At 38.8% G+C, this 13,197-nt stretch overlaps 1 protein-coding gene and 1 long non-coding RNA gene across 5 annotated transcripts in view; one reads left to right on the plus strand and one right to left on the minus strand.

Annotated features, from left to right (window-relative positions):
* The window catches only part of cacna2d2a (calcium channel, voltage-dependent, alpha 2/delta subunit 2a), a 553,278-nt gene that overhangs the window by 161,578 nt on the left and 378,503 nt on the right, over positions 1 to 13,197 (plus strand). For all 3 annotated transcript variants that reach the window (XM_061874585.1, XM_061874586.1, XM_061874587.1), the window contains exon 3: positions 6,750 to 6,866. In XM_061874585.1, the coding sequence (XP_061730569.1) occupies positions 6,750 to 6,866 (117 nt within the window). The remainder of the gene's footprint in view (positions 1 to 6,749; positions 6,867 to 13,197) is intronic.
* LOC133535100 (uncharacterized) overlaps positions 1,680 to 13,197 on the minus strand; it is a 37,278-nt gene continuing 25,760 nt past the window's right edge. Inside the window, exons 4-5 of one of the 2 annotated variants that reach the window (XR_009802146.1) lie at positions 11,768 to 12,212; positions 1,680 to 4,418 (exon numbers count right to left, since the gene is read on the minus strand). This is a non-coding gene — a long non-coding RNA (uncharacterized LOC133535100). The remainder of the gene's footprint in view (positions 4,419 to 11,767; positions 12,213 to 13,197) is intronic. The other variant, XR_009802147.1, reaches the window with a different exon arrangement.

Raw genomic sequence — 13,197 nt, forward strand, 5'->3', positions numbered from 1 at the left:
AAAGGTGTATTACCTTTACATACACTTGATATACTCAGTGGCCTAGTGGTTAGAATAATATATGACTTATGTTAAAGGTTGTGCTACCGGCACGCCCCGCCTCGCCGGTTGCTCGCCATCCCCACCTCCTTGCCGCCATCTTGAGCCGGGCTGCAGCGTACCCTGCCTCTCTGTTGGAACAGTAATATATGACTTATGTTAAAGGTTGTGCAAGCAGATATGCTTTTATTGTGTTAAGGAAATAACGAAGGAAAACGGAAAAGGAAGTTGTTGCTTTTTAATGTTACATTCAGTACGACGCTATGGTAAAAACTATATGTAAAGGTGTATTACCTTTACATACACTTGATATACTCAGTGGCCTAGTGGTTAGAATAATATATGACTTATGTTAAAGGTTGTGCAAGCAGATATGCTTTTATTGTGTTAAGGAAATAACGAAGGAAAACGGAAAAGGAAGTTGTTGCTTTTTAATGTTACATTCAGTACGACGCTATGGTAAAAACTATATGTAAAGGTGTATTACCTTTACATACACTTGATATACTCAGTGGCCTAGTGGTTAGAATAATATATGACTTATGTTAAAGGTTGTGCAAGCAGATATGCTTTTATTGTGTTAAGGAACTCACGAAGGAAAACAGAAAAGGAAGTTGTTGCTTTTTAATGTTACATTTAGGACCACGCTACGGTAAAAACTATATGTAAAGATGTATTACCTTTACATACACTTGATCTACTCAGTGGCCTAGTGGTTAGAGTGTCTGCCCTGAGATCGGCAGGTTTTAAGTACCATTCATCCCATCCATTTTCTACCTCTTGTCCCTTTTGGGGTAAGACTATAAACAATGGGACCCATTACCTCCCTGCTTGGCGCCCAGTATCAAGGGTTGGAATTGGGGGTTAAATCACCCAGAATGATTCCCGGGCACGTCCACAGCTGCTGGCCACTGCTCTCCTCACCTCCCAGGGGGTGAACAAGGGGATGGGTCAAATGCAGAGGACAAATTTCACCACACCTGGCGTGTCTGTGACAATCATTGGTACTTTAACTTTAATTAGAAAACTAACAGTTAAAAGGATTATAGTGCCAATTGAAAGGGAGACAAGGTAAATTCTTGCAGTTGTGTAATTTGTTTTAAATGTATGTATGTTCAATGTTTAACTACAACATATTTTAATGTGCCGTTTATCTTGTATGCTTGCTCATTAGCTCTTACATTGGTCATTGGGCACACGGTGAAGGATTTAAAATAAGGGACCATTTGACCATCAGTTCCACACCTTAATTTCTACTGAGCCGATACAGCCACCCTTTGCGCTGATTACTTTTTCGCACACTCTTGGCATTCTCTCGATTAACTTCAAGAGGTGGTCACCTGAAAGGGTTTTCACTTCACAGCTGTGCTTGAAGTTCATCGAGAGAATGCCAAGAGTGTGCAATGCAGTAATCAGAGCAAAGGGTGGCTATTAAGGGTGATGGAAAAAATCGATTCGAATACGAATTGAATCGAATACGTTGTGCGATTCAGAATCGATTCTCATTTTTAAAAAATCGATTTAAAAAAAAAATATATATATATATAATAATTTGTATTTATTATTATTTTTTAAAATCAATCCAACAAAACAATACCATAACAATGCAATCCAATTCTAAAACCAAAACTGACCCAGCAACACTCAGAACTGCAATAAAGACACAAACATGACACAGAACAAGCCAAAAGTAGTGAAACAAAAATGAATATTATCAACAACAGTATCAATATTAGTTATAATTTTATCATAGCATTGATTAAAAATCCCTCATTGACATTATCATTAAACATTTATAAAAATAAAAAAAGAACAATAGTGTCACAGTGGCTTACACTTGCATTGCATCTCATAAACTTGACAACACACTGTGTCCAATGTTTTCACAAAAATAAAATAAGTCATATTTTTGGTTCGTTTAACAGTCAAAATAAATGTACATTATGGCAATCAGTTGATAAAATAATTTCCTTTACAATTATAAAAGCTTTTAAAAAAAAAATTACTACTCTGCTAGCATGTCAGCAGACTGGGGTAGATCCTGCTGAAATCCTATGTAGTGAATGAAAACAGAATCCTTTTGAATCGGAAAAATATCGTTTTTGAATGGAGAATCGAATCGAATCGAAAAAATCGATATATTATCGAATCGTGACCCCAAGAATTGATATTGAATCGAATCGTTAGACACCCAAAGATTCACAGCCCTAGTGGCTATGTTTTCAGTTATTTCACCTTTTTTGTTAAGTACATAACTCCACATGTGTTTATTCATTGTTTTGATGCCTTCAGTGACAATCTGCAATGTAAAAAGTCATGAAAATAAAGAAAATGCATTGAATGAGGAGAAGGTGTGTTCAAACTTTTGGCCTGTACTGTATATCAAGTTAAGTGTTTAAAATAACATCAACTACTGTATGCAGATCGAGTAGTAACATTGACACAATAAGTCCAGTACATACATCAAGTATAGTGCCTACATTAAGTATGTAGCATACTTTGTGTCAAGTATGCACCGCACTTGATATATGTACTGTTATTTCATTAATTTTCATTTATTATGCGTTCCCCAACCAACTGTCACATCGGCCCGGGTCACAATTGTACTCCAATTAATTAATGTATGTACTGCAATTGGTGTATGTACTGTACTTTATCTGACATACACAACTGATGTCTGAGTGGTGTTTAGCTTACCGTCACAGTTTGACATGAGGACCTCTTCAAAGTCTATTTTTAAAATAAAAACAATTTCTGATCCTTCATGACTCAGCCAGAATAAGACAGCAAATCTCGTCAGAGTGCTTGGATGCCGTAGTCTAAACCTTCGGGACCTGATGTGCCAGCTCAGCTGGCCAATGGCTGCCTGCCCAGCTTTCAGCCTGATAGAGAATGATCAAACGGTGTCTTTGTTTTCATCACTTAGACCAAATGTAATTCTTTACAAAATTGTGCTGGCCTTTGCAAATATGTCTCAAGACCTCCTTGGTAGTTTGTGTGTAAGATGTCGACTCCATCTTTCTGCTGAGACAGCAAACCTCCTCTGTCATGATGTCACTGAACCTTTTTTGTCAGGGTATGTTTAGCTTGTCATTTTCACCCCGCTTTAAATCAGCAATAGTCCGTTTGCGAGGCTGGAAATGATAGTTTGGCCATGTTTGAAGCAGTTTGCTGAAGCCAAGAAAAAAAACTAGCAGCTCAGTTGCCAGAATTTTACAGTAAAAATAACATCATTACTGTTTTTATCATATGAATTATTGTTTCTCTTCTTGGTCCCTCTGGCCTTTTTCCACCAAAAGTTCAGAAACTTAAAAATATCCTGGCACATGTAATTCCTAGAATTGTTTGTGTTTCCACCTTATTTCACAGTTCAGGGTAGTTTTTAAAAAATGCGGTTGATGACATACAGTATGGAGGAGTGGTAAAGTATATTTCTACATTGATACCATGTAAATAAACACACTATTATGTCATATCACCCGTCCAAAGGCCAAACCTAGTAACTCACTTCTAGCTGATTTTGAGAAAACAAAGGAAAACCAATCTATCTTGATGCTGTCTTACAAAGATCTACAAAGTCATCAAACGTATAGATGTTTTCTTGAGCTTTCATTTTCTTGCCAATTGAGCCATGGATTGAATCTGCTCTCATGAACGTGTGCCCTTTCTCCAGATATTTTATTACAATCTTGGGTTGGCCCCATTCTGCGTTTGCACATTGGGCAAGAGCCGTGTACAGCGTCCAGTTTTTATTTTGACCTCCACAGTTATCTGCCCAAAAGAGTATGCAAGGGGAAGAATCAAGAACAATACATTTAATGAAGGTGCTTGCAACGTCCTGGGCTAATCTTCCAAATATCCACTCGTGCCATAATATCACATAATCAGGTTGACCGTCGGCCCCCATTCGTGCAAATATCTCATTAAAGACAATGAGGCGACTGACAAAGAAGCTCCGATTGGTCCCTTGAGATACTAGGCTTTTCTGTTGTGTCTACGCGGTTATGTGGTAGTTGCTAGGTCCTGCCATGCGCGTAACAGCTTACTTACGGAACAAATTACAATATCGACTACACTAATGTAAAGCATATCACCTAGGAACTCCAAACATATTATCAGCTCAGTTTTGACCAAAATTGAGTTGCTGGGTTTTGCCTTTGGACGGGAGATATGTCCTTTACTAAAGTGTAATTAAATGAAATAAAAAGCAATACTATATAAAACAGTATAATTTAAAGACCGAGTGTACCAAATTTAACATCAAAAGTCAGACTTTTGCCCATAGTGTCCAAACAATCAGAAAGTGGTCCTCTCAATAAATGATGAATTCACGAGGGTCAGGCGATACCTTTTGGTCCATATCAGCAACCCCCGCAACCCTGAAAGAGACAAGCGGTGGAAAATGGAGGGATGGATATAATACATATCAGTGGTTTTCTCATGGGTACAACACAAACACATTAGCTTTAGCGTTAGCCTTCTAGCATTCACATTCGGTTAACTTGGGTTGAGTGGAAAAACTACACACATGTATCACTGACTACTTTAACAACAGGTAATAAAGTCGATATTTAATATTTGAAGTGATTCACCTTAGTTCCACTATTCCTATATTTCACATTTCTCTTCAAACTTCGAAATCGTAGTGTTAGTTAGCAGCTTGCGGTTTTGCCTCGAAGTCATGCAGAATACTTTGCATTCTTCTGTAAATATGTTTTAGCAAAGCTGTATACAAGAAGTGAAGTGAAGTGAATTATATTTATATAGCGCTTGTTCTCAAGTGACTCAAAGCGCTTTACATAGTGAAACCCAATATCTAAGTTACATTTAAACCAGTGTGGGTGGCACTGGGAGCAAGTGGGTAAAGTGTCTTGCCCAAGGACACAACGGCAGTAACTAGGATGGCACAAGCGGGAATCGAACCTGCAACCCTCAAGTTGCTGGCACGGCCACTCTACCAACCGAGCTATGAAGGGCATGAACAGAATCTTTTTTTTCCCGAGGAAGGTTGGTCTTCTAATGTGTGCAGCAAGCTGCTGGAGATAATTTATCAGTTTGTTGTGGCCAGTGCCCTGTACTTTGCAGTGGTTTGTTGGGGGAACAGCACCAGCAAAAGGGACTTAAACCGGATTGACGAACTGATCCGGAAAGCCGGCCAAACTATTGGCACGCAGTTGGAGGCATTTATGTCAGTGAGGGACAGGAGGACACTAGACAAACTGCTCGCCATCATGGACAATCCTGACCACCCACTCCACCAGACAACTGAGGGACAGCGGAGTTCATATTCCAACAGGCTCCTTCAGCTTTCTTCCCACAGTGTTCTATTCAAGAACTCCTTCTTTCCGCACTCCATCCCGCTGTATAATCACTCGCCATACAGCAATAGATGATACCTGACTGCTTCTATGTTAGTCACCTCTCTTTGTTTATAATGTATATTTTCTGCTGGATCTACTCTATTTTAAGCTGCAGCTGTTACATATTCTGTAATATACTACATGATAATTGTGATTTGTTATATAATGCATATATTATACAAAAATATAATAATATAACATCCATCCATCCATCCAACATATCAGTATATATTATATACTGTATATATAATATGTCAATATTGCATGTATGTTATATTTGATGTTGCTACTATGGTACATTTTTAGTCTACTTGATACCTGCATTATTCTTCCCATCCTTTGAGACTGAGCTACTGTGTGGGACAATTTCCCTTGTGGATCAATGAAGTTTGTCTTAGTCTAAGTCTAAAAGAGTCTGTTCTCATCTTATAGCTTCGCGTACTGAAATTAAGTAAAAATTCATAAACAGCTTTAAACTGCATACTAGTTTAAAGACTACGGCTGCAGGCTAGTCACATTGATCATGGTTCTTCAGCACACAAATACCGCACAGAAGTCTATTTTGTTCTTCTTTCTATCCGTTGTCTGGTACGTTGTTGAAGAATTTCACAATTCTGTAATGGCGGATGAACCTTTGAATACAAAGTTTTAGAAACACCCCAATGGTGTTCAACAGCACAGCCCACCCCCCTAAAGTTCCTGGGAACTTACAAAAGTCCCACCTTGTTCCTAGGAACTAAAAAAAAGTTCCTGAAGAACCAAAACTACCTGGGTAGTTTTTGGTGGAAACACAGGGAATGGGAAATTTCCTGTAAAAGTGTATATTGGCTGATACCTGTTATCTATATTAACTAGATACGATATCAACACAAACCTTAGTGTGTGCTTTTATTATTTCTTGAATCAAGTCATACTTACTGTTTCCCTTGATTAATGCTGTCTTTTACTCCAGTTTGCTTTACTTTACTTTTTTCCAAGCTAATATGTTTGTCCTGGAAAACACTGTCTGGAATGAAATGAAGGATTTTTGTCTTGGTCCCAGTTTAGTGTATCAGGTTAGGTTTGGTACACGTGCATGCGATCGCAAAAAGAGTCAGTTATTGTTGATTGAATTGGTGGCCGGCAGCAGCTGGCCTCCTAAGTGCTCTGCCGTTAAGGTGCCGCTCTTGTGTTTGCTTGCGCTACAGCGCTTGGGCTTACGGGACAAGCGGATCATGTTTACCATCTTGTGTGCTGCCTCCTGAACAAGCACGCTGCTCCCCTCTGATTAAATTATTTATCCTCTTAAAACAAAACCAGGGTCTACTGTAATCTGACTCGCGCTTCCCTTTTGATCTCCCTTCTTTGCAGATTTATAACGAGAAGAAAAGCCAGTTTGAAATCAAGAGGAACAACCCCAAGGACCTGGTGGAGAGAGTGGCGCGGGACATTTCCAAGCTGCTAAACAGCAAGAGAAAAGCCTTGGAGGTGAGTGGAGGAATACATGTGGAGCCTCTTAAAAGGATACTGCAATTTTTGGGGGAAATTTTGGAATCGTTCACAATCATCATAAGAGACAAAAAGACAATTGTTTTTTTTTACATTCAAATATCTCGTTCTAGGTAACTAGCAGTATGGCTAATGGGAGCAATCTATTCTATCTCTAAATCTCAATAATGATGAATTTAAAGGCCTACTGAAATGAGATTTTCTTATTTAAACGGGGATAGCAGGTCCATTCTATGTGTCATACCTGATCATTTCGCCATATTGCCATATTTTTGCTGAAAGGATTTAGTAGAGAAAATCAACGATAAAGTTCGCCACTCTTGGTACTTCCTGAAAAACCCCTCGCCTTTACCGGAAGTCGCAGACGATGACGTCACATGTTGACGTCACATGTTGACGCTCCTCACATATTCACATTGATTTTAATGGGAGTCTCCAGCAAAAACAGTTATTCGGACAGAGAAAACGACAATTTCCCCATTTATTTGAGCGAGGATGAAAGATTTGTGTTTGAGGATATATATTGCGACGGACTAGAAAAAAAAAAAAAAAACGCGATAGCATTGGGACGTATTCCGATGTTTTTAAACACATTTACTAGGATAATTCTGGGAAATCCCTTATCTTTCTATTGTGTTGCTAGTGTTTTAGTGAGTTCAATATTACCTGATAGTCGGAAGGGTGTGTCCACGGCCGGGTGTTGACGCGCAGTGTCTCAGGCGAGTCGACGGCAGCTATGGACGGCACAAACTCAGCTTTTATCCGGTAAGAACTGACTTTTTAACCACAATTTTCTCACCGAAACTTGCTGGTTGACATTTGGTCTGGATCCATTTCTGCTTGATCGCGCTCTGATCCATAGTAAATTTTCCCCCCCGGGAATTTTAAACAAGGAAACACCGTGTGACTTCTCCAATATTATTTGAACAAATTGCAAAAGATTCAGCAACACAGATGTCCAAAATACTGTGTAATTATGCCGTTCAAGCAGACGACTTTTAGCTGTGTGTGCGTAGCGCTCACACTTCCTAAAACCCCGTGACGTCACGCGTACACGTCATCATTACACAACGTTTCTAAGACGAAACTCCCGGGAAATTTAAAATTGTAATTTAGTAAACTAAAAAGGCATTGGCATGTGCTACAATGTTAATATTTCATCATTGATATATAAACTATCAGACTGCGTGGTGGGTTGTAGTGGGTTTCAGTAGGCCTTTAAAACAGTCACCAATACTTACGTCCCGTCCCGTAACCTGTATGATAACCACGCTGTAGCAACGTTGTTAATGTAAGAGTAAACACCAAGGAACACTGTTTTTTTAATCGTGTAACACATTGGCAAGCTACGGTATTTGTTATGATCCGTTGCCCGGATCATGTTTTGTTCTGTTAGTTTGACTGCCTCAGTTTTGTTTTATCAGCACCCTTGGGTTTGTGGTTTAGTTGCCATTACTGCAGATCAGTTTCACCTGCCTCTGCTTACTGTTTAGGATGCTCACCTTCTCCTGGGCACTAATCCCAGAGCAACTTATTCCCTGTTTTTCACCACAATCAGTCTGGCTTCTTTGTTTGCACTACGCAACAGTGACGACGTCTTCTATTTGCTTCCATGCACAACATTAAGTTATGTATTTTCTACGATGTTTGATTCCTGTTCCTGTGCTAAGCTTTGCCATAGCTCTCACACTTTCGGCACGCTGTTCTGTCTTTTTTGTATTTTTGCGTGATTAATGGACAAATGTCTCACCTGCACATCTCCTCCGGAGTTCCTGCTGCATCTTGGGAGAACGATCCGCACAGTAAAATGCGACCCCGTCCTTACAGTATTAGCCATAAAAGCTAACTACGGCAAGAGAAAATTTGGCTTCTACGTCAGCACGAAACACGTTTGAGTTTTTCATGCACAACACAAGGCGATAAGATAGCAATCTGACTGAAGAACATGAACAATCCTATTACAGTACTTATAAAGTATTAGCCAACATTTAATTTTTTGTTTGTAGACGGCATATGTACTTTAGCTGTAATAACATGCATGACGTGCTGCGTATATCATGATAAATATAAAGTGAGACTCACTCGATGGACAGTTGTCTCTTTGGTCCAGCTGGCGGGGGACATTCTTTCTGATTTATTTTGGGTAAGCACGCCATTTATGCCAACATAGCTTGTCTCCAAATTCCACATTTTGCAGCAAAGAGTGGCTTTCACCTTACTCTATCGGCTTCTGTCTGCTCCAACGTTGCACTCTTTTTTGTGCTCACTTCTAGAAGCAGTAGTTCAACCTCAGTACATTCAGATTCAAAAAGATAAGGTTGTGAATCCCAATTTGTCCGAAAATAGTTGTGTTTTTTGTTTATTACCTAGTCTGCCATGATAACAACACACATGGGCATTTTGTATCCCGAACTACGACCATATTGTTGTTGGAAATCAAAAGTGCACTTCTATGGAAACAGAAATCATTGCGCGGAAGAAGTCTGTCCAGTAATTGATTAAAATGATTAAAATGATTAAAATACGGTAAATTTTACATATTGTTACGAACGTGTGTGTTATTACTTTAAATATAGACTCAAAGTGTTTATACAAAACGTTGATGACGGGTTTTGAAGTTGTCTTGGAGGGCTTTGGAGGCTAAAACAGTGACTCCCATTAGCCGCACATTTAAAATTATAATTAAAACAAAAACAAAAAACAGCGTGTGTTCTCGTCTCTCTTAATGATTGTGAACGTTTGGCAAACTTATAAAAAATAAAGTGCAGTTAGGCATGCATTTTTAATTTATCTTGGCTATTTGGGCTCTTTGGAACCATATGAGCCATCTGAACTTTTAGATGTGTTTTGTCTTGCCATTTTGAATCTATCATGTGATGTGGAATAAATGGTAAATGGGTTGTACTTGTATAGCGCTTTTCTACCTTCAAGGTACTCAAAGCGCTTTGACACTACTTCCACATTCACTCATTCACACACATTCACACACTGATAGAGGGAGCTGCCATGCAGGGCGCTAACCAGCCCCCATCAGGAGCAAGGGTGAAGTGTCTTGCTCAAGGACACAACGGACGTGACGAGGTTGGTACTAGGTGAGGATTAAACCAGGTACCCTCGGGTTGCGCACGGCCACTCTCCCAACTGCGCCACTCTTCCTCCACAATTAATTGGCAGTATAATATCCTTGTAAGTGGAAACTAGGGGGTTGTAGAGAAAAATGTGTTGTGGCAGCCAAAAATGTGGCGTCCACATATGTGGACGCCGGGTCCTATAAAGTAAATAATACACATAAACGTTTAATACTTATAAGAAATCACTCTTTTCTATATTTGCATTTTCAGAAATCAGTCTGTTCTATATTTATATTTTCAACACCAGCATTCATTTTGCTCTCCTTGTTGCTCTTATTGCATTGTTTTGTTAAAGCTTCTTTTATTTTATTATTTTTTTAGTAATAATTAATGCTGTTATTATACAAAACAGTAACAACTCAGTAGCCCAAGCCACACTTAACAGCGCATACAGAGCGAGATACAGCCGTCCACTTGTGATACCTCTAATGCTTGTGGAGTTCATCAGCCAGTAGGGTTGCCTACAGCCACGACTGTTAATGCCATTGCCAAGTATATGCCTTTGTGGATCATACTGTACACGCGGCAACTACAGTTAAATCTTTGGAGCATTTAAGATCAAACTTCTGTTGGATTGACGAAGAGTTGTTTTACATAAAAGCCCATGTTACTACATCTGATAGTCTGATTATTAGGGATGTGCCGCCACAAATCAGTATCCCAGATTTTTGTGAAAACGTATGTGATCAGCCATCGCTAATTAATGTATTTTGGTGTTGATCACAAAAGCCGATCATCTCCAGTTGATACCAGTATACCAATATGTTGGTACCGGTACCAAAATCATTTCAATACTTTTCGGTACTTTTCCAAATTTAGGGGACCACAAAAAATGACATTATTGGCTTTATTTTAACAACAAATCTTAGGATACATTAAACATATGTTTCGTATTGCAAGTTTGTCCATAAATAAAATAGTGAACATACAAGACAACTTGACTTCTAGTAATAAGTAAACAAACAAAGACTCCCTATTTAGTTGCTGATTTATGCAGTAACATATTGTGTCATTTTTCATTCTATTATTTTGTCAAAATTATTAAGGGAAAGTTGTAGAAAATTAATTATTAATCTACTTGTTCATTTACTGTTAATATCTGCTAACTTTCTCTTTTAACATGTTCGATCTACACTTCTGGTAAAATGTAATATTTACTTCTTTTTTTTGGATACTTTACATGAGTTTTGGGTGAAACACAAATTTGGGTATCAATCCGATACCAAGTCGTTACAAGATCGTTTCTTTTCAGAGGCGGTATAGTTCTGAATATTATTCATTAGTATCGCAGTACTATACTAATACCAGTATACCGTACAACCCTAGGTGACACTTTATAGTTTGAGGCTGGTTAGTATTGTTATCACTGGAAAAGGAGGCTCAAAGAACAAGCCAGGAGCAGACATGGTCATTGCTAAACCAGCTGCTAAGTACAACTTTTTCACTTTTGATATGATACAGATATTGGAGCCTTGAGTATAGGTGCATACCGATGTTGATCCGATACGATATCAAAAGCAATAAAACATTTTTATTTTTATAAAAAAATTTGACGATTGTAGACAAGGTTTGATCGTGAAATTAGTCGAATAGAGAACAATGGCAGGTATGAAAAACACTAACATACGTATTATAAACATGACTTATACTGTCTTCAGGTTAAAGTGGAGTGGCAACTGTTTTTTGTCGATAATCTCGTCCTATATCAATATTCCCAAGACAATCAACAGCTGGGCTTTGTTTGCTCACCTTCAGATGTTCACTCCAGCTCTGACGGCAACTCGTCCTGATACTGACTTCGGTTCACTCTTGCGACCACTTTGAAAGAGCTGGCATGAAACTGAAGGAACTTTATATTGAATTTCTGCTCGATGACTTTTGTAAGAGCAGAGATTCCGATGAAATGTCTCGCTTTGTCGCACCTCCTCTTTGAAGAATGGTCTGCGGAGAATGTGCTCATGGACAGCGCGGACATTTTTTCTACTGGGCTCTCGGAAAAGGAAAGGGAGCGAGTATCTTCCGGAAGCATGCTGTGTTTTGGGGATGAAATATGTTCATCCAGAGGAGCAGAGAGCTCTCTCAGGAGCGCCATTAATTCCACGGTAGGGATTCCAAAAGGAACAATGCGTCTCAGTACATCTCCTATGGTCATGACTGGATTGGGAATGACATTGGCTTTGGCACTCTTCTCCACCTGGCACACACACACACACACACACACACACACACACACACACACACACATACACATTGATTGATTGATGCTTTTATTAGTAGATTGCACAGTACAGTACATATTCCGTACAATTGACCACTAAATGGTAACACCCGGATAAGTTTTTCAACTTGTTTAAGTCGGGGTTCACGTTAATCAATTCATGGTACAAATATATACTGTCAGCATAAGACAGTCATCACACAGGTTAATGGAGCTTTGGTTGATATCAGTACTTCAGTCATCAACAATTGCATCAACAGAGAAATGGACATTGAAACACATACACACACATACACATACACACACACACACACACACACACACACACACACACGCTATTGTATTTGTTACCTTCTTGAGTCCTCCGAACAATGCCTGGCAAAATATATTTATTTTTTGTTTGTAATTGGATTCTAATCTTCATTATTTATCGTATTTCCTTGAATGTAATATGCGTCTGCCTTAAATTACTGCCGAGTAAAACTCGCTCCCTAAAGTAATAAGCGCATGCTTTCTTTTACCGCCGGGTCAAATTTGTGACGTCACGAGTGATGCATCCCCTGCCGTCATATACAAAATAGCAGAGGAGGTTTTTTTTGCATTTGATGTGGGTAAACCAGGGGTCTTGTTCCACAGCCATACAGATCACATTAATGGTTGTGATATAAAACAATTTTAACACTCTTACTAATATGCACCACACTCTGTGAACCCCAACCAAACAAGAATATATTTACATCTAGCACAATTTTTCAACTCATGTGGAATCGGGGTTTGTATTTTAAATATGTTTGGCCACTGTAATATTAAAGAGTTTGAACATTAACACTGTGAATATAGGAAAATAAAACACTATATGATATAATTAAGTCATTGGCGTCGTTAGGCCTATTGTTGGGGGGCTGAAAAATGTTCTTAAGCCCCCCCTAAATAATTTGGTGTGATTTATTTTTATTTTTTT

This window comes from Nerophis ophidion, linkage group LG16 (genome assembly GCF_033978795.1).
Source record: "Nerophis ophidion isolate RoL-2023_Sa linkage group LG16, RoL_Noph_v1.0, whole genome shotgun sequence".
NCBI classification, from domain to species: domain Eukaryota; kingdom Metazoa; phylum Chordata; class Actinopteri; order Syngnathiformes; family Syngnathidae; genus Nerophis; species Nerophis ophidion.